At 38.5% G+C, this 22512-nt stretch overlaps 2 protein-coding genes across 3 annotated transcripts in view; both read left to right on the top strand.

Annotated features, from left to right (window-relative positions):
• The window catches only part of MOB1B (MOB kinase activator 1B), a 66094-nt gene extending 59306 nt beyond the window's left edge, over positions 1-6788 (top strand). The window contains exon 6 of the mRNA XM_036852983.1: positions 803-6788. Coding sequence (XP_036708878.1) covers positions 803-880 — 78 coding nt within the window. The 3' untranslated portion in view covers positions 881-6788. The remainder of the gene's footprint in view (positions 1-802) is intronic.
• Positions 6789-11804: 5016 nt separating this feature from the next.
• Positions 11805-22512, top strand: part of DCK (deoxycytidine kinase) — a 57666-nt gene continuing 46958 nt past the window's right edge. For both annotated transcript variants that reach the window (XM_036854008.1, XM_036854007.1), the window contains exons 1-2: positions 11805-12156; positions 16526-16641. In XM_036854008.1, coding sequence (XP_036709903.1) covers positions 12066-12156; positions 16526-16641 — 207 coding nt within the window. In that variant the 5' untranslated portion in view covers positions 11805-12065. The remainder of the gene's footprint in view (positions 12157-16525; positions 16642-22512) is intronic.

Raw genomic sequence — 22512 nt, 5'->3', positions numbered from 1 at the left:
GACTTGCTATTGAATGCCCCTTAATGCCTCTTCCTAGTACTTATTGCAGTGCTTGGCATGTGATGGATGCTAATAAATGAGTGAAATTGTGAGCTCAGAATGCCCCACTGTGGCAGAATATCAAAAGATCAGAAGTATCAACAGCCACTTTTTACTAGCCTTATAATTTATAGTTCAGGGGAAATCTGTTCATAATTGAATTTCAGAATGACAGTGGTAGAACTTCTAAAGAAGCACAATTTAAATCCAGGCTTTCGTATTTGTTCTTTACAGGATTTATTTATCATTTGTGGACTCCACATTATTCATGTTATTCTCATACCACATTATATGGTAGCTTGCAGATACGTTAGTTAATAACATAAACTAACTTTTTTACTCTTCATATAATGCTGAAATTTGCCTGAGATTGTTTTTGATCCCTGCTTGGTTGACTATATCTAAATGGTGCCCTGGTTATTCCTTTTAACAGGAAGCAGCAACTCCCATTTATTGAGCGTTTACTTTGTGCCAGGGATTACATGAAGTGGTTAACATACAGTAGTATCACATTTAGTCCCCGTAATAATCTTATGAGGTAATTTACCCTAATATTATTACAGATGTAAAATATAATATCAGAAGTGGTTAAGTGATTTGCCTAAGACACAGAGGTAGGGAATAGAAAAAATTTTCTTGAAAAAGAGATTTGACTTTTATTTACTTTAAAAGCTAATTTCCAACAAATGTTAATGGAAATCTGATTTGGAGTGAGATGTAAATAATGTGTTTCTGCTATTTCTTCTGCCTTTGTCATACATAGGAATTCAACCTTATTGACAGAAGAGAACTTGCACCACTCCAGGAACTGATTGAAAAACTCACCTCAAAGGACAGATAAAAGGATGCAGATGTGTGCAAATTATTCCTCAAATGAAGCTGTGTGGAGTGTATTTGGATTTTGTTTTATTTTATTTTTATCTTGGTTGTTTTTATGTTAGGTTTGGGGGGCTTGTTTGGGTTCCTTTTTCTTTATTCTGAATAAATGAAACCATATACTATTGCTAGAGGGAGGCAAGAACCATTCTCTATTAATTTGTTAGGGGTAAATTTTGTCTTAGTGGCATACAGTATTTTTTTTAACTTGGGGAATTTTTGATAATACTATATGTTGAAAGAAATGCTTATTGATTGGACTGCTGATGGATGGGGGTTCTCCATTGTGTAAATTGTGGTTGATTTTTGAAGTCCGCAGAAGTCTTATGTTTTTAAGTGCCTTGGCAGGCTCATTTCTGAGGTGCAAAGCACAGACATAGAACTGAACAGGGCTTGAAACAATATTAGGATTACTACCCACGGCACTTACTGATGCATGTTTCAAAATACCTATTGATAAAAGCCATAGTTTACCTAAATTGGTGATCTCCAGCTTTTACTACATTAAAGAAACACAGTTTGTAAAGGTGTGCATGTAGAGCAAAAAAATTAGTATTTCTTAATTATTTTTGATATTGATAGTAATTCTGTTCAACAGATGCTTAAAGTTCTACAAGCAGGTCTTTTCCATCTCTTGATATCTGTGATATTGAAACTTGAAGATGTTGAAATGTAATAACGATTACATTTTGGCTTCTTTCTACATGTTAGCTGCACTGTAGGTGTAAAAATTCAGGTTATATATAGGTTTGCCATCTTCAGAGATGATGCTGAACTGTGAGGTTTCTTAGCAATTGCCAAATGAGCCATAAATCTGCAGAATCCCCTTCTACTTTGAAGAAGAGGTGATAGGAGTGTGTGTTTGTTTGCAGGGGGTTAGTTTGAATGGTGCGTTATAGATGGGATTAAGTACGGGGAGTCAAGTTCAAGAAAGTCCTTTCTCAAAACTCTTGAATAGAATGGCATGAATATTTTAATCAATATCTTGTAAGCAAAGTCTTAGAGACTTCCTTGTAGGAATCAACTTCCATGAGAAGTTAAAAATAAATTACTAATTTTAGATATAGACATAAACATGGAATTTAAGGACTGTTTGGGGAAATTGATCACTTTACAGCATTTCCATTCAGTGAATGGAGCTGGTGTTTGTCATTTTAAAATGATACAGTACCTTCTTTACTTGTTATAGGCCCAACTTGAAGCATTCTGACTTCTAATTTTTCCACTGTGAAAGGAAATCTTTCTTTGCAGTGATATCAGATAATGAAAGTGCTGAAGTAGTAGTTATTAACTTTTATATTTTTTTTTTGCCATGACTTTCTAGTGAACTATTCCCATAAGTAAAAAGTTCAGAAACTTAGTTTTTAAAATAAATGTTAACATTTTTCACTTCAGTTTTACTCTTGTGAAATATCCATTTTAGACTTCCAGTTTTAATTTTGTCATTTCTGGTAAATTTGTTTCCTTCAGTTAGAAATATATACTCTTCCTTTGTTAGGAACATACCTTTTTCCTTGTAGAATAGAAATCTTACTCTGAAATTGTATAGACTAAAAACAGTAGAAAAGAATCTCAATTGAAATCAGTTTGTTTTTGCCATTAACAAGTAGAATAGTGATACAACTTAATGCCATTACAATTATGATCAGTAGGAACTGCCTTTTTCTCATTTCTAGCAATCATTCTCCAAGTACCAACAGTGGAAAGTAACAGGAGAGCCTGGCAGAGGCAAATATATTGGACATTCATTGGTCATACTTATTTATAAACTGCAATGAGAACTAGCTGATTTCCTTAAAACAAATCTTTTAGTATCCAAATGTATAATATCAGCCACTGTGGGTTGATGCGGAAACAAAATCTGGCATCTAGTGATTTGGGGTCCTATCTATTTAGGAAAATGAAACATATGATTATTCAAATAGTCTTCCAATACTGCATTTGACTTCATATCAACCTAGTAATAAAGGGGTTGCAGAGACAAGTGAAACATTGTTTTTGCTCATTTAAGCCTTGTACAGTAGTACACTGTACAAATGTTATTATAAATTAATGTTTAGTAGTCGGACTTACTTTTCCACTCTATGTAGATAGGAGTTTCTTATCACTGTGCCAGAATCTCAGGTGCCTGCTTCTGAGTATTCCTTTAAACAGAGGTATTGGGAAGTAAGGAAATATGTATGTGTATATATGGTAACAAAGTAGAGACATTCTCCCAGGGAGAGGCCTGGCATTGTGCATGGTGTTACGTGGCTGCAAAGAGGGAAACACCAGAGCATGTGAGAAATAACTGACTTAATACAAAGTTGCTTTGATTCATTTGGTTCCCAGGAGCATTAGTAAGATGCCTTTTATAAAATAAGGATCAAATCTTGGTTTTACAACATAGTTTGCTTATAAATGTCTATTCGATTCTTTCCAGATTTCTTAATTTGTAAATAACCAGGATAATGATTTCCCCCCTGCTCTTCATACAGAGATATAAAGCAGAAGTTGGTTTTCTCATCTGCTGATGAAAGCATAAAATATAAAGTAGTAAGTTAACATAGTATTGTCACAAAGCTTTGGTTAAATGTTGATAGGAAGCAAGTTTTAATAATTCTTTTAAATGGCGGTGTAATGGTGGTGGAGAGAAATTAATAGCAGAGTGATAATCTTTTCATTAGCTGTAGGTGGTGCTCCTGGCTTTCGTTTACTGGCTTGATTATTCTGTTTCCCATAAAAACCATGGCACTAGGCTGCACTAAAACATTAAGTATGTGTTAGCTGGTAGAGGCTTTGGAGGTCAGTTTACCTTAAATTGAAAGATTTTAGATTGCTATCTCTTCCTACCTTTGTCATTTTTAAATGCTAAATGGTCAGCATAAAATTAAGTAGGAAAAGATATGTTTAGTGTATAACATGTCGCAGACTGAGTTACTGCCTGGCTTATCAGGAAAGATAAAGCACTACAATCTCTTATATTCAGGAATTACAGATAATGTGGATATTTATATTTTACATGTAATCACCACACTGCATTTTATGTATTAGCATTTTCCTTGCTTAGGGGAAAATAGCAAAATGACAGACTTCTTTTATACCTTTGTGTACACCCTCTCTGAGAGAGTTTTTGATAACCACTGAAATGGTAAAATATGTGAGATACGATTATTAAGTTGTAGGACTTCCTTTTAAGATAAATATGTCATACCTTGAACATCTCAAATGAGAGTTGATCTTCAGAGTAGTTTCTTTGGGAGCACTACTTATTCCAGCTATGCTGCAAAAGTGTAATGTTTCTGGAACACTTTCAGAGATGCCTTGAGAATTGGTTTGTGACTATGCAAGAAAATCTGTTTTATCATTTCAGTTGCACCGAAAACTTTTCTGGAAGCTTAATATGACCTATCTCATTCATGAAAACAACTCTACTTTGGCTGTTTTCTTAGAACTAAACTATTAAGGAAGTTCAAAAGAATATGCCATAGGCTCTGAATTTGCAGAAGAGAATGTTTTGAGCATTGATTTGTAACATCATTTAATAAAAAAATAGTTTCCTGATGTCACTGCTTTGAAGTAGGCAGTATCGTTTGGATGTACAAGTTTTATTTTATTTTTTTAATTTAGTTTAAATACCTTACAGTTAAATATAATAGTTTAAAAAACCAAAGTCTTTTTCTTATTTTCTATTTTTGGTCCATTTCCCTGATAACTTTTGGATTATATCTTGAGTACTGTAGGGTAGTTTTGATTGAAGATATATTAAAAAAAAAATGGATCCAGTATTTAAGATAGAAATAGCTTAAGGAAGCAGCAGCCTTTACCTCCATGCTTTTTTTTTTTAACTTATTTTCACGCAAATGAACAATTTGAATTTAAAGACTGGAGATCATTATAAAAAGAAATTGGAATACAGTTTATATATTAATTATGCTGAATTTAAGTCTGTGTATCACAGTAAAATATTTCAAGTTGTATAATCATTTCATATGTGATTTATAACTTTAACATTTTGAATGTCTTTTTAAAAGATATGAGACAAGAAGTATATTTGAAAATGTCACTGCATACCAAGAGGAAAACTTAACTTATTTTGAAACTTATCTGGGATATTAAAGAATATACCAATTCCTAGAAACACTATTCTAGATCTATACTTTAAGGACCACTCCTAAAATGATTTAAATATCAGCGTTTTGTCATAATATTAAGTTGCACCATAGGAATTACAGTTGTTGAGCTATCAGTTTAATGGTATATGAGATAACTGTTTAGAGATAAAGGTATTTCATGATTTATGGAAAAGTTTAATTTTAAGATATAATAACAATTCTGACTGCAGACAATTTGAATTTTTGAGGCTCTCCTAATGGGCTAATTATAGAGAAAAATTCATTTTGAAGGTATAAAACTGTGCTCCATGTCTGCCACTTGTAGCTGAACTGATACTTAAATTTTGACAAAAGAGAGAAAATACAGATTAAAATACTGAGTACTCTCAGTTTTGCAAGTGTGATACAAATTTCCTTTTCTGCATATAATACTATACAATAGAAAAATTTGGATTAGAATCCTCAAAGATAGTGAAATCACTGGCCTTTCCAAGCTTGTTTACTTGTCATCTCCTCCTTGGAGGTAAATTACTTCCTTACTAGTGTTCGCTTTCCATATACTCCTCTCTCCCCCATCTCACAACACACACAAACACACACACACACACGAAAAACAAAACAGATTGATTATATAGGTCCTCACTGTTAGTGATTCTGAAGTGATTGCTGTCAATACATAGGTTGCAGCTGAAGTGTTGGATGATACAATTTACATAAGCATTTTTGGTTTGCTTTGGTTGACAGCTATCTTTAAACTACGTCACTGAAGCTGAGATTACTAGAGATATAAATTTAAATCTTTTATTAATATTTAATTTCTGTTATATATTATTAAATTCTTATATGTGCGGGTGTTTCTTACAGGTTTGCACGTTTTCATTTTTATTTTGTTTACTTAATTGTGCAAATTGTAAAATAGATTCTCGCATTTTCATTTTAAGAACACTTTTCTCCTTAAATTGTTCTGCAGAGATAACTATTTTTAGGGGAAATAGTTTTTTACAGCCACTAAATTGTATTTGTTATTTTTGTACATGCATTACTAGGGTGGTAAGGACACTAATCTTGTGGGGAAAACTTAAATTTGTTTTATTTGAACTTTCCCTTTACATTATTGCTAAAAATTATCTAGGAACAGCATCATGAAATCTAGGTTGAGAGAGAATACAATAAACATGAGAATACTTAAAGTTTTAATAGAATCATTTCTGAGGACAAAACCAGAAGAATACTGCCAGTGCCATAAATGGAAGCGTGAGGCAGCATTCACACTGTGCAACTGTTGCAGAGAATAAGTAAGACAGGATCCTGCTCTAATGGAGATGAACAATTTCTCTCTATTAAAGTAGCTGAATCTAAAACATGAAATGCAACATGGGCGCTATATTGTAAACTGTGCCAAGATTACTCAAATTGTAGTTACTTTTGATCAGACTTCAACTGTTTTATCGTTTTTGTTTTAAAAGGGGATACTGAGGGAATTCCCTGGCAGTTCAGTGGTTAAGACTTGGCGCCTTCACTGCTGGAGGCCCAAGTTCTATCCCTGGTCAGGGAACTAAGATCCCACAAGCCATGTGGTGCAGCAAAAACTAAAAAATAAAAGGGGATACTGAATGTCAGAAAATCTGTAATATGTTTTAATTGAGAGATGTAAATAATGTATACAGACTTGTATGTGATGGGATTGGAAATATTTAAATTCTAGGATTTTTTTTCTTTAAAGGAAGAAAACTGAATGTTTATTTAAAAAAATAATAAATAGTTATGTTTGGCCATGAATCCTGACTTTGCATTACTGTTTATTTTTGCTGTAGGTGTTCCCACACTGCACAGATTCCTAGAGAAATATTGAAGGTATATGAAATATGTTGAACATTTAAAACTTGTTAGGCATTATTTTTTATAATGCTCACAACAGCCCTGGAAGTTAGTGGCTCATTGTCTTCTATACTAGAAAACTAAAGTTTAGAAATCATAGAAGTCACTGATTAGGACCAGGGTTTGAAAACCCAAATATGCTTGATCTTGAGGCCAGTGGTTTTGTTTATTTTCTTTAAATATACTATTACCATGAGAATAGTTAGTAAAATAATTATTTATTCACCTTTCCATTAAGCTTTTATCTAATATTTTGTCTTCCTTACAGACCATTAAAGAATAAACAGTATGGGAGAATCCTCATTTTACCCTGATACCTAAGTTCCAAAAGGAAATGTGTATTTTAGAGTATTCGTAGAGTATCATTATTTAGAGGTATTTATGTTTAGAGGAAATTGTGTTTAGACCATTAGGTTGAGAATATTTTGATGGTAGTAGCAGTAGTTGCCCAGTGTCACTAATTGGTATTTGAGGTGAAGACTAGGAGTAGAAAATGCTAGTCCATGCCGATGTGGACTGTGTCTGCATGCTTCAATAAAAAATACCTTGTTATTATGCATATATAGTACGTACAAAGCGCCTACTGTATGGAAAGAAATTTACACGTATAAAAATTAACTGTTTTGATAATTAGGTTCATTTGCCTCTAATGTACTGAATTTATATGGTTCTTTACTATATACTATTGTATGGAATGATGCATTTTGGTAACAAAGGTTCTAAATTATTTCTTTAATGCTTAAACAGCCATGCTTCATAGATACTGTTACGAACAGCATAATGATTACAGTGTCATGTTTTCTTTTTTTTTTTTTTATAAATTTATTTATTTATTTATTTATTTTTGGCTGTGTTGGGTTTTCGTTTCTGTGCGAGGGCTTTCTCTAGTTGTGGCAAGCGGGGGCCACTCTTCATCGCGGTGCGCGGGTCTCTCACTATCGCGGCCTCTCTTGCTGCGGAGCACAGGCTCCAGACGCGCAGGCTCAGTAGTTGTGGCTCACGGGCTTAGTTGCTCCGCGGCATGTGGGATCCTCCCAGACCAGGGCTCGAGCCCGTGTCCCCTGCATTGGCAGGCAGACTCTCAACCACTGCGCCACCAGGGAAGCCCGATGTTTTCTTGATGACTGAAGTTCACCTTTGCAAGCATGCAGCAAAATATAGGTTCCTTTGCTAAGGAGCTATATAGGGCTGCTGGCTTGCTCCTATGCCCTGCTGTCGCACTTCAGATTTGCTGGAATCACTCTGACTCCCAATCTTGCTGTTATGATGGCTTCTGCGTCCTTCCGTTTTCTAGGCAGTAATGAAGGTTGCAAGGAGAAATTTATAAGCAAGTTTATTAAGTTGATAAACATCCTTTTACAGAAGTTGTTGGGTTTGTGTACACAAATGCAGGGGCCGTGTAACCACTACTTACCAATGTTCAAGACCTCTTATTTCTTTTGCCTTTGTTCTCATTTTCTCAGTTGGTTTAGAGTTTATTTATTTATTTGGCTGTGCTGGGTCTTAGTTGCGGTAAGCGGAAATTTTTTTTTTTTTTTTTAGTTGCGTATGCGGGCTCTTATTTGGGGCATGCGGGATCTAGTTCCCTGACCAGGGATCGAACCCGCGCCCCCTGCATTGGGAGCTCAGAGTCTTAACGAGTGGACCACCAGGGAAATCCCTAGAGTTTTCTTAATAAACTTGTATGTTATCAGTTAGGAGACCCTGTCTCATTCTTTAGTTGTACCATCATTCCCGCTGGAGAAAATGAATTCCTAAATTGAAGGAGTAGTAAAATTTCTGGCAAGGAAGGGTTAAGATGGTAGCATGCTCACACCTGATTGAGTGCTCTAATACAGAGGTCCCCAGCCTTTTTGGCACCAGGGACCGGTTTCGTGGAAGACAATTTTTCCACGGACAGGGGGCGGGGGGAGCGGGGGTGGGGTTCAGGCGGTAATGCGAGCAATGGGGAGTGATGGGGAGTGGCAGATGAAGCTTCCCTCGCCCACCTGCCATTCGCCTCCTGCTGTGCAGCTGGGTTCCTAACAGGGGGTTGGGGACCTCTGCTCTAATACCCTGTATTTTATCTGTAATTCCAAAATCTGAAACGCTCAGAAAACAAAGTATTTTCTTGAATTCACTGCAAACTTAACCTGATCTAAGGTTAATAGTCTTTATTCTACTTAATGTGAAAACATGTTTCACTGCAAAATGTTAGTGTACTTAACACTTCTGCAGGAGGGTGAGGAATGGTTACGTAATATATGTGGTATATAACTATATTTCTTTTCTAAATTCCAAAATTTAAAAAAAAAATTTATTTACTTGGTTGTGCCGGGTCTTAGTTGCGGCACGTAGGCTCCTTAGTTGTGGCAGGTGGGCTGCCTAGTTGTGGCAGGCGGGCTCAGTTGTGGCATGCGAACTCTTAGTTGTGGCATGCATGTGGGATCTAGTTCCCCGAACAAGGATCGAACCCAAGGCCCCTGCATTGGGAGCGCGGAGTCTTATCCACTGTGCCACCAGGGAAGTCCCATAAATTCCAAAATTTTAAAAATTCTGAAACAGAGTGGACTACAGGAGTTTCAGATAAGGGACTGTGGACAAAAATCAGGGAGGTACTTTTGAGAGTGCTTTTCTCTAGTCTCTTTCTTGTGTTATCCACTGGTTATGCAGCATAATGGGAAATTATGCTGAAATTGATGTCAAAAGAGCTAGGTTTCCTGTTTCCCCATTTGTATTTTTGAGGTACACTCTTCAGCTTGGAGGAACTCACGTTCTCACAGCCAGACACTGGCAGAACTGGGATTTGAAACCAGTCTTTAATTTTCCAGTGCTTAAACTCTCAATCACTGCACTATACAAGTACTTCTTTTGTGGTTTTTGTTTTTGTTTAGTTGTTTTTTGTTTGGTTTGGTTTGGTGGAGGGGGAACCACACTTGGAGATTTCTAATCCTCAACCCCAAACATCTTTGTCAGATCCATATGGGACTTACTGAGTTCCACTTTCCTCCTGTTGAAGGTCTCAGAGACTTACCTTGCCTTATTCCTTTCTCAGTAGCTGCCAAAACCCTTACCATTGCATGTTTTTTTCCCCCAAGTTTGGGTGTGGAATATAATACCTAGTAGCAGGAATTCCCTGGCGGTCCAGTGGTTAGGACTTCGAGCTTCCACTGCTGGGGGCCTGGGCTTGATCCCTGGTTGGGGAACTAAGATCCCGCAATCTGCTCAGTGGGACCAAAAAACAAAACAAAACAAAAACCTAGTAGCTTCCCCAGCTTCCTTGCCATCCCCATGACAAGTATTCAGGCCTTTTTCATTTCAAGCATCCTGCTACTAATTACTATGGGGATAAACAAAAGTAATATACATAAAATACTACCATAATGAAATAGGGAATTTACAAAAAATGATTTTTTCTGTTTTCATCTTAGGGTTCCCCATGGAATCACATTTTGATTTCTGCCTTTTATTTCTGAGAACAGATTCACCATTTACCCCCTCCTTCTTACTCCACCTTTTGATGCATTTCAAGTCTGATGTTGGTTGTAAGGTAGAAAAGAATAATAGGGCCTTTGGTTTATGTAGACAATTCGAACTTGGGAACTTGTAGACTGGGGAGTGGCCTGTTTACTAGGTCTTTATCATGATTAAAAATGAATTCCTCTGGGCGTTTCTACACTGCATTTGTCCCCAGCTAGATGAGTCATCTAGCAGAGGACGTGGCACATAAGTAGGCATTCAGAAATTCAACATACATTTGTTAACTATGTGCTAGGTGTAGGGTATGCAAATTTAATTAGGCTTATAGTTATGCTGAACAGAAACCTACCCAGTGTGGTAACTTCACAGCATTGTAGGGCAGAGAAATTTTCCCTCTTTAGGTGCTGGTCTAATAATTAAATTGACATAAGACTAACAGGAGAAAAACATTTAATTACATATGGGAGCCCCATAAAAATGTAAGACTCAATGAAATGACTAAAGCAGGAAGCTTTTATATTTTTTAGACAAAGAAACAAATTTGTGATGAACTGACAAGACGAAGGGGTTTGGGCCTGGTGTAGTAAATTGTTGAAGCAGTAACAAGTTTTATTTATCCAGCCTTCTCTGCCCTAAATTCTCAGTCTCTGGCGATAGGATGCCTTCTACCCTCCTGGTACAGGGAAGGTAACTTTTATATGGGAGAGTTAGCCCCTGCCTTCAGGAGGAACAAAGGACGGTCAGAGTGTCCTTATTTAATTCAAAGTAATATGCCAAAGTGGCAAATTTGGGGGTGGCAACTTCTGCTCCCCTTCAGCATAAATGGGGCATCCAAATCAGGATATGAGAGATCAGAAAAGGCTTCCTGTGGTGTGGCATCTGGATACTTCAATTCCCATCCCAGTTCCACTCACACTGACTTAGAAACTTTCACCATCCCTCCTCAGTGCCTGTTTCCTCACTGATAAATGGGGCTAATGGTAGGATCTCTGGCACTTGATTGCTAGTTAACCAATGAAAAACGTTCAAAATAATGTCTGGCACACAGTAAGACTGCAATACATTCCCAGCGCCACCTGCCCTGATGATAGCCTCCAGGCTGAGAACACTGGGTAATCCGTTTGGTTTTTCTACTTACTGCCTCACCCCTGACAAGTTCAAAGTTTCAAGTCCAACCAATTCGGTCCAGACGCTCAGAACCCACAAACCTCACGGAACAAGCGAGTTCCCCAAAGCCCGGCCCACTCCTGGTGACGAGGGCAGGTGGCGCCCTCTACCCTCGAGCCCCACCCTCGAGCCCCTTTCGACCTTGGGCACCCGCCCGGGTTCCCGGAAGATCCCCCTGCCACCGCCTCCTGGGCTGAGGTGCGCCTGCGCGCGCGCGGCCCCGCCCCTCCTCCCCCGCTCCCCATGACCCTTCGTGCTGGGCGTGCACGCAGGGGCCCCGCGCGGGGCGGGCGCCGGCGGAGGGGCCTGGGAGGGATCGCAGGTTTATGGGAAGGCGGGGGCGTGGCTTCCCCGCTGGGCGGGCGGCCACTTCACAGTCCCGCCTCCGTCCGCAGCTGCATCCGCGCGCCAAAATCAAACCCGGGTACCCGCCGGCCAGAGAGCCTGCAGTGCAAGGCGAGCTCCGCGGCGGCGTCGACCCCGCAGCGCACACCTTTGGCCACCTCCCAGCCCTCCCTGCCCGACGCGCTCGGGGCCGCCACAAGACGAGGCATGGCCACCCCACCCAAGAGGAGCTGCCCATCTCCCGCAGCCAGCCCTGAGGGGACCCGCATCAAGAAAATTTCCATCGAAGGGAACATCGGTAAGGAGCCTCGGGACGTGTTGGTCCCAAAGCAGGGGTAGTCGCGGCAGCGGCGGCTGAAGCGCCCTTTCGCTTCATCCCTGCTGTTCCTCATTGAGGGCTTTCCTCCCAGCCTGCTCCTGTGCTTGCAGACGCGCCCTCAAATTCCCCAGCCTCCGAAAGCACCCTTCTCTTCCAGCTTCTTCCAGCAGCTTCTCTCTCCAGCTTCCCTCCCGTGCCACGAGGGTGTTCGTGACCCCTGGGCGTCAGGCGGCGGGCCTAGGCCTGCGGGCTTTGTGAGGCGCGCTTGGGGTCCCTTTCATCCTCTTTGTTTGGGTCGCGCAAAGGGAAGGGTTTTGTTTTTGCGGTGTGTGGTGTTTTTTTGGGATGTGTCTGTATGTCAGTTCTTGAGGTACAATATACATAAGTTAAAGGATCCCTTTTTAGGTATACCCCTCTATGAGGTTTGACAAACATACAATGTTTTACTACCACCAAGATCAAGATTCAGAACATTTCCATCCCTGCAGAAAGTTCCCTCTTGCTTCTTTGTAGTCAGTCTCCTCTCCATTCCTATCCCCTGGCAAGCAGTGATCTGATTTCTATTCCTGTAAGTTTTGCCTTTTTCAGAATGTCATATAAATGGATTCATAGAGTATGTAGCCTTTTGTGTCTTGCTTTTCTAGTTTAGCATAACGCTTTTACATTTATTCATGTTGCTTGTATCTGTGGTTTGTTCTTTTTTGTTTCTGAGTAGTATTCCACTGCACGGATATACCACAGTTTCTCTCTCCCAATTGTGGACATTTGGATTGTTCCCAGTATTTAGATTATGAATAAAACTGCTGTAAACATTCAAGTACAAGGAAAGAATTTTTAAATGATCTTAGCAGAAGGAGTTCCTCACCCCCTACCCAACATCCAAGTAAACATTGTGTTATGATTCAAAGACCACTGCTGTTTCTGTTCTTAACCCAGATGTCATTTTGCAAGATACATGAGAACTTCCGATTTTTCTCTATTTCCTACCACAGGAAACCTATGCCTGGTATTTCCTGTTTTGATAGGATTTTGGTTTTTTTTGGTTCCAAGTTAGGTACTGGCCATTCATGCATACAGCAGATTTTAATTCTTACCATGCTCAAAGCACTTGTACTTCTTTAAAAAGGCAAGGCAAACAGGTGCTTTAGCAGCATTCCAAGGAATAGAAAAAGCTGAACGCACCCTCAAAGAGGACATCTTGTTTCATTGCTCCAATGTTAAGGCACCAGTGGGAAAGATCCATGTAATAGACTCTCATTTCTTCTTAGCTGGATAAGTTCTTTGAAGATGAATGTTTACTAGTATGATTCCTCACAGCTACTTATTGGATATAGAAGACCATGTATAAAGACAGGAGAAAGTAGATGAACAAAATCTTTTCAAAAGTAAATTTGAATGAACAACCTCTCATATCTATACCACAATCCCTTCCCTTTCCTAAATCCACTGAAGCAATGTATCATATCTGGAAATTTACTTCCTTCCAAGCATCTTTAATCTTCTCAGCACCTAAAATAATTTCCTAATATGTCACCCCCTCTTCAGTTTCTCAGAATTCTTCCAGAGCAGTCTTTATGTATACAAATGTGATTGTGTTATCCCTTGCTTAAAATTCTCTGACCTCCCCATTACCTACACTGGAAGGAGTTGCAAACTGATGGCCTGCATTTACACAATATTGGCCTGCCCAAATTTGAAAAAAAATTTTTAATTAGTTGCTAGCATTTACAAATGTTGAGATTTCCCATAAACATCTAGATTCTTGGCTTCTCTTGAAAAATCTGAAGATCTGGTAGCACTGTGTTTCTGTAAGAGCACCATTTGCTCTTTAGATGGGATATGTCACTTACCACTTAACTGTTTTCCCTGACACTGCAGCTTTGTCATTTGCTGTTTATTAATGCTCTTATACTGTTGTTCATGTGCCCTCCGCCTTATTTGCCAGACCCAAATAAGCTATATATGTACAAATTGCTAATCTGTGTATAGAAGACTATTTCATGATTCCTCTATTTTCTAGAATTTGAATTTTTAACTGGTCATTTTCATTTCATACTCATGTAACTTGTTTTCTCATGTTCTCTAACTAAAATACTCTCTTATGTTAGATTTTGGAGTCCTTACCTACTTCTCATCTTAATGGTCTGTATAGAATGATTATTGGCATCATTATGCCTACTTGGCATTAATAATTTTGTTAGGTCCCATGACTTTTTAAAGTATTAACATCAGTGTCCTTGGTTCTTGTTCTCCTTTGCCTTCCTAGAATTTTAATTTATTAATTAGCTTATTTTCAAGACCCCTCTTTCCTCCCCAAAAGTTAAGGAACTGGATATTAGTCTGATTGGGAACTGCAGGTAACTATTTTTACACTGCTTGAACTAAAGAGTAATTTTAGAGAGTAACTGTTATTACTCTTAAAATTTCAGAGTATGACCACATGAACTTTTTCTGTTGGTAAGCAGTATCAGAGGAAAGCTGAATGCTCTAGCCTTAAGTGCTTTCAGACTCTAGCTGATGGCTGGTGTTTTAATGTGTTCCTTGGGTGCTCTTTCCGAACGTCATGTTTTCTTTCCTTCCTCCATCTCGCTCAGTAAATGTCTGGTGAACGTTTTATATGCTTCCATTCATTTCTTCTAAATGCCTTACAGTTTCTGTGCTTACCCTCTTCACATGAAATCTGTGGTCCACCAGTGTTTTTCCTATGATTAAACCTCATGGTCATCTAGTTTATCCTTAAAAGTCTTTTGCCTGTCCTCTGGTGATAATATGACTTTCGTGTTTTGCTTCTCAACTGTTCTCTCTGTGTTACCTTCTGATTGACCCTCCCTCTTTTTTTTTTTTTTTTTTTTTTTTCTATCGACCTATGTAATGTTTTAGGTTTAATTATAGTTCTTCAAGTCAAAGGTAAGTTCTTTTTGCCCTCTTTGGACCCAGTTTATAAGGAAGAGGAAGCTTTGCTTCAGTTGCTTTTTTAAAATATGTTTATCTATGTGCGTGTGCATTTGTATTCATATATATGGAGAGGGAGAGAAAACATCATGCTGACCAGAGATGACTAATATAATCACATTTGGTGACTTCAGATAGGAAGGGTGTGGTGGTCATTAAGAGTATTGTTACACCCTGTCAAATTCTAGGTCAAGACCTTCCCTACTATTAAATTGAATGAATTCCCAGATAATTTTAAAATAGTGAATATAATGTCTTGGTTACACCCAAACTGTTTTCTTTTTTTCCTTCTAGATATCTCAGAAACTAGTGAATGATCAGGGAGAAGTAAAGTCTATACGACTTTTTTTTTTTTTTTAAGGAGTTTGATAGAGTGCACAGAACCATAAAAGTGAAGCAGAAAAAACATGGCTATTGCTTGTAGGAAGTGTTTTGCAAAAATATTTTTATAACTTCTGTTAGCCATAGTGTCGTATGATAATTAGTGTCATATAATAATAATCATATTATTTCCCATCCTAAAACTCTGGGAATTGGATGCTTTTTTTTCTGGCCACGCTGCTTGGCTTGTTGAATCTTAGTTCCCCGACCAGGGATTGAACCCTGGCCCTCGGCAGTGAGAGCTCAGAGTCCTAACTACTGGACCACCAGGGAGTTCCCTGGATGCATCTTTATATTAATTTTGTGGTTTATTTGGTTGTTTCTAGATTGGTTTTAGATAGGAAAAACCTGAGTTTGTTTGTAAACTGAACGAATAGAGCCAGTAGAGAGGAAAATTTTGAAAATGCAAGAGCCTGGAATGACTGTCACTGTTGTGGTAGTTTACTTATTTATCACAGCAGTTTCCATGAGGAGGGTATTATTATTATAGTCTCCATTGTATTATGAGGAAACAGGCTCTGAGAGGTTCAGTGACTTGCCCAAAATTACATACCTAATTAAGTGGGAGAATAGCCTTAACCACTTGCCACAGTTATCTCTGTTTTGTTAAGGAAAGTAAGTCTAGGACTAGAATTTTTACTTTTATTTTTTTTTTTTGGCCGCGCCGAGCAGCTTGCGGGATCTTAGTTCCCCGACCAGGGATGGGACCCATCACCCCTGTGGAAGTGCGGAGTTCTAACCACTGGACCTCCAGTGAATTCCCTAGAATTTTAAAAATTCTGTTCCATGGCTTTGGTAAACTAAAAACAGTAACAAACAAATGAGCTTAATACAGGTGGGCAGGGATCCTTTTACTTTTCATTTAAAAAAAGTCTAAAAGAGAAAGTTTAGAAAATCGAATGCTTTTATTTTTTGTATTGTTTGCTATTACAAATTTTGTAAAAGCTGATGGCTGTCTTGGCTTTTTTTTCCTGATAAATTTCCTTCCTCAGTTTCACTTTTCCTCTCACAACAGCTGCTGGGAAGTCAACATTTGTGAATATCCTTAAACAAGTCTGTGAGGATTGGGAAGTGGTTCCTGAACCTGTTGCCAGGTGGTGCAATGTTCAAAGTACTCAGGATGAATTTGAGGTATGAAAATCAACTTTATTTAATAAAATAAAAATTTTTGATTTAGAGAACAGTTGTATTCTTGCATTTTTTTTTGTTTGTTTTCCTTTTGCAATAAAACTTTCAAATATAGGGCTTCCCTGGTGGCGCAATGATTAAGAATCCCCCTGCCAGTGCAGGGAACACGGGTTCGAGCCCTGGTTCTGGAAGATCCCACATGCCGTGGAGCAACGAAGCCCGTGCGCCACAACTACTGAGCCTGTGCTCTGGAGCCCTCAAGCCACAACTACTGAGCCCGCGTGCCACAACTACTGAAGCCCATGTGCCTAGAGCCTGTGCTCCGCAGCAAGAGAAGCCACCGCAATGAGAAGCCCGCACACTGCAATGAAGAGTAGCCCCCGCTCACCACAACTAGAGAAAGCCTGCACACAGCAACGAAGACCCAACACAGCCAAAAATAAATTAATTAATTAATTAATTTAAAAAAAACAACAACAAACTTTCAAATATAGCTCTAAGTCCGTATCTTCATTTGGGCAATAGTTACATGGAAGTGTATATATATGTATATATAACACGCATTGAACTATGCGCTTAAGATTATGCACTCCATTGCATCTAAGTAGAATTTTAAAAGTTTTTAAAAATTAATTAAAACGTTTTTAAAAAATCTAATTGTAAGTTAAATTTCTTGTGTGGCGTTTTACATTTTGTTTAAAAATAGGTAAATAAGAAAAGCAAAAACAGCTACCCAATAGCTGAATTTTACTAGTTTATTTTTCAGGACTTTTGTCTTAGAGACAGCCATTATTTTTGTACTTTCATCCTTGTCAGACTTTCACCCTGGACACAAGTTTCAATTTCCCAGAACTTTCCATCCTACGTTGCAAATGAGAAAGAGGGCATAATTGTTAAATTCCATTCTTTACAACAAACTTTATTGTATGTGTATGAAGAAGAGAGATCTCATTGCTAAGATTTCTGTTTCTGGAGAAATGAGAATTGAAATTGAAAGCAGCATAGCAGAAATGGAAAAATGGAAATGTGTGCTAGAAACTTACTTTGTTAGGTCTGAGGAGGACAGAGAGGTTTTGAAAAAGTGTAATTTTAAAAGTTTAGCTGTTGGTCTAGGGAATCTAGGAATAATAATTGAATATTTAAAATGTAAATCGTATATACAAGGAGGAGTCACCAGCCAAGATACTCTGCAGACTTTGAGGACATTGGTTTTGAATAACCAAAAGTATTTTCTCATATACCTGTTTGCCAAACATAGTTAACTTTAGGTCTGGGACCCACCTCACTACACCTCAATCCTTTGAATAATCTAGGACTAAACCCTGAAGGGACTTCCTTCCCATATGGACTCCATCTTCTTAAGAAATTGATATTTCAGTCCGGTCTTTGAGGAAGGGCAGAGTTAGCCTTAAGTAGAGTTTTAAAGTGGGTAAATTTATTTGCTTCTTTCAACATTTTTTATTGACATATGATATAACTATAGAAAAGTATATAAACCTATGTACAGTTTAAAGAACAGTTTGAAGGCTAACATCTTTGTAACCATCACCCAGGTCAAGAAATAGACCATTACTTTCTCATTCAAGAAGTCCCTGTTTGTTCTTCTCAGGTCACAGTATCTCCTTCCCAAGGGTAATAACTCCGCTAGGAGTAATCACTCACATAAAATAATTCTTGTGATAATAATTTTTCTGCTTTCTAAAAAGAATTTGATGTACATGAACATATCTCTAAGAAATATAATGTTTTGTCTGTTTTTTAATGTTATATAAATGAAATCATCTGTCTGCATTCCTTTTCCTCTTGCTTATTTTGCTTAATAAGTTTGTGAAATTTGTCTGTATTGTTGCATGCAGCTGTAGCGTGTGCATTTTCATTGCCATTTGGTATTCAATTGTATTCATATATCACGGTTTGTCCATTCTATACCTTTGATCAGTTTTTGAGCGGTTCCTAGTTTAGTTGCTTTAAAAACAGCCCCGTTAGGAATATGAATCCTGGTGTACACATGCAAGAGTTTCTCTTGGAATAAGAAGTAAAATTACTGGGTGGTGGGTACGTGTATGATGCCTATTTTTCTGAAGTGGTTTTACCAATTTACATTCCCCACAGTGTACTGAAGCTGTCACTGGTCCACCCCTTTTCCAATATTTAGTATTGTCCAGCTTCCTAAATTTTATCATTCTGTTGAACATTTAATATCTTTTGTTTTTAATTTATATTTCCCTGATTGCTAATGAGATGGTGCTCCTTTAACTAATTAATTTATTTGCCATTTGGATTTCTTTTGTAAAGTCCCTTTTCAGGTCCTTTTGCCCATTTTCCTTAGGATCTTCTGTCTTCCCTCACCCTGCATTTTTACCTCTTAAAGTATGTCTTGTGGCCTCTTTCAAAGTGCCCTATTCAAGTTTGCTTACATTTAGAAATGAGAGACCTGTGTTCTAAAAATAATCTTTCTCCCCCTCATTTCTGGGGTCAACTGTCAGTGCAGTCATTCTCAGGGGTTAGGTGCAAAGAAGCCAAATTAAACCAATGTGAGAAATACAGAAGGAACTTTTTCATTGGGGGGAATGTTAGACTAGATTGGATTAGGTGACCTTCATTTAAGGTCCATTCTAGTTTTAACATCATAGCTTCTAACTCATATTAAACATGTATAACTGGTTTGTTGGCACATTAAATGTTTCTGCCTCTCAGTGTACCTTACTTTTTTTTTTTTTTTTGGGCGCATCGCACAGCTTAGTTCCCCGACCGCCAAGGATTGAACCCGTGCCTCCTGCAATGGAAGCGCAGAGTCCTAACCACTGGACCGCCAGGGAATTCCCAGTGTACCTTATATTAACCAAGCGCACAGGAACATATATAAAAACCATAATGTCAAAAATTTTAATTTGCAGAGAGAAATGTAATTATCAGATTCATTGATATAGGTCAACCCATTCTCTATATAGGCCCAGTAGAAGGAACTTGTAAGATCTCAAGGATTTGGGGTGCTTTTTCAAACAACAAACAATCCCTTGGGAATTTAAATATATGGATGCCTCCTGGTTAAAAATGACTGCCCTAGTGAATCACTGTTAGTGTTAGGAGTGTATTGAACCCTTTAGTTGTGTTGGAGAGGAGAGGTTGAAAACATTGCATTAATATACATGGGAAGACAATTTATAATAAGAAGGTTGTCTATTAAGCTTAGAATCAGAGCTCAGGGGAATTATATTATCTTAATGACTGATGTCATCAGACTAAGATTCATTGATGCATCTGTCTCTGTTTTAAGAATTGGCTTCATGGATCTGATATTCATGTTTATGGGCTGGAGCATTTTCTTCCTGTGTACTAGAGTCAAAATTCCAAACTTTCTTTATAACTACCAGGCAAGTGAACCTACTATTATTGTTAACATATACTTTAATTAACATATACTTTCATCAGTTTCCTGTAATCCAGTCATGTCTCCACCATGTTACAATTTGGTAACCTTCACTGGATTTTGTATATTTGTGTACATTCTTGGAGGATAGTTTTATTTTTCTGTGTGTATTGAAGGCTACTATGTTGTTAATCCTCTCTATTTAGGTGGAGTTTCAGATTGTGGGGATAGTATTTCAGGCATAAGGTAGTGGAGTGTGAGGGTAGTAATGAGTGGGTGGGTTCTCGGTATCTTTGGATATTTTCTTTTTTTTTCCTGGACCTCAAGAAATGGAATTTCTTCCCTCATCCTGGGGCCCTTCTTTCCCAGACCCATCCCTGACCTATTCCTTGGGATTATAGTGTGAACCACTATCCAAATCTAAGCTTTCTTAGCATGCTGTCAATAGTGAGAAGTAGACTGTCTTCAGACCCACCTCTGGTAAGGCCAGTCCTACTTCGAATGTTCTCCATTTAATCACACTTCTTGGCAGTAGCACTGGGATCGGAAGAGTTGGGCTGCTGGTACCTTTGATCTCTTCCCCTAGTCAGTAACTTAATTTGCACCTGCATGTTTAGCTGGTTTTGTTTTTTACCTGCCACCTAGTGGCTGAAATGTTGCTATACTATGGATGAGCTCCCACCAATTTTAGCAAAATAAAGAGGGAGAAAGTACCTAGAAAGATTATGTAGTCTCCCCTCCCTTCCCCTCCCATGGTAAGATTATCTTTAAATCATATGACCCAGATGATTATCAGTCTTTGTATTAAGGATTTATTTCAAATAACAAAGTGCTTTATTTGGTGATTTATGTTATTCAGGCCCAAAGCTTTGATTTAATTGCTTTCTTTTAGCTTATTTTTTGAGGTCTACAGACTGTTAGGAAGATATTTTTATTCTGTTTCTCTCAGTGACCTGAATTCTTTTGGGAGATCTTTGTTATTTATTGTGAAATGCTATTTTACTTTTATCTAACACTTCTTACCACTAAGAAGACACTGAAAAATTAGTAACTCTGCGAAAGAAGGGATAAAATTTACATATCTGTGAAACAACAGCATATTTTTTGATAAGTCATTCTTTTTTTTTTAATTTAATTTTTATTTTTGGCTGCATTGGGTCTTCGTTGCTGCTCGCGGGCTTTCTCCAGTTCTGGTGAGCAGGGGCTACTCTTCATTATGGTGTGCGGGCTTCTCATTGTGGTGGCTTCTCGTTGCAGGAGCACAGGCTTCAATAGTTGTGGTTCGCGGGCTCTGGAGCGCAGGCTCAGTAGTTGTGGCGCATTCTTAACCACTGCACCACCAAGGAAGTCCGTATCAGGTAAATTTAAGGTAATACTTGCTGCTATAGTGAAGTCTGTGGTTTAAGATGATAAAATTTCATTTCTCAGGCAGTGTACAGTACAATATGGTATTGAGTGGATGGCATACCATGCTGTCACTCAGAGACCCAGGCCCTTTCTAATGTGTGGCTCATCTAACCTCTAGGACAGTGCTTCAAACTTTAGTGTTCATCAGAGTCACCTGGAGGACTTGTTAAAACAAAGACTTGGCCCTCATCCCCAGTTTCTGATTTAATAGGTCTGGCAGTGGGATGTTGAAAATGTGCATTTCTCTCAAGTTCCCAAGTGATGTTGGTGCTGCTGTTATGGGGATCATACTTTGGTACCCCTGCCCTGGAGTTGAAGTTGAAAACCGCTGCTCTAGGGCCTTTGGTGTCTTTTGCTTCCAGTTGATGCATAAAGAAAGAATCATCACTTTTGAGAGGTTTTTATGTGTCCAGCCTGGACATGATAAACATTGCTTGTGCCCTACTTCCACTGGCTAGAACTGAGTCTTGTGGCTATAGTTAATTACAAGGGAGACTGGGAAATAAAGCCTAGCTGTGTGTCCAGGAAGAAAAACAACCTGGTTTTAGGGAACACATAGTAGTATCTGTCACATGCAATTTCTAAATAGAAGTACTTTAAATATATTTGTTAATGCAACTTAAACTCAAAAGTGCCATGTTTAATTAATTAATGTGGAAGTTGTTGAAGTTTATTTTAAAGTTAATGGGCGGGCTTCCCTGGTGGCGCAGTGGTTGAGAATCTGCCTGCCAATGCAGGAGACACAGGTTCAAGCCCTAGTCTGGGAAGATCCCACATGCCGCGGAGCAGCTAGGCCTGTGAGCCACAACTACTGAGCCTGCGCGTCTAGAGCCTGTGCTCCGCAACAAGAGAGGCCACGATAGTGAGAGGCCCGCGCACCGCGATGAAGAGTGGTCCCCGCTTGCCGCAACTAGAGAAAGCCCTCGCACAGAAACGAAGACCCAACACAGCCAAAAATAAATAAATAAATAAATTAATTAATTAATTAATTAAAGTTAATGGGTTATTTTAGGGAATTCTCTGGTGGTCCAAGTGGTTAGGACTCCACTCTTCCATTGCAGGGGGCACGGATCCCTAGTCAGGGAACTAAGATCCCA

This window comes from Balaenoptera musculus, chromosome 5, assembly GCF_009873245.2.
Source record: "Balaenoptera musculus isolate JJ_BM4_2016_0621 chromosome 5, mBalMus1.pri.v3, whole genome shotgun sequence".
NCBI lineage: Eukaryota > Metazoa > Chordata > Mammalia > Artiodactyla > Balaenopteridae > Balaenoptera > Balaenoptera musculus.
Note: the sequence above shows the minus strand (reverse complement) of the source record. Positions and strands in the feature narration are given on the sequence as shown.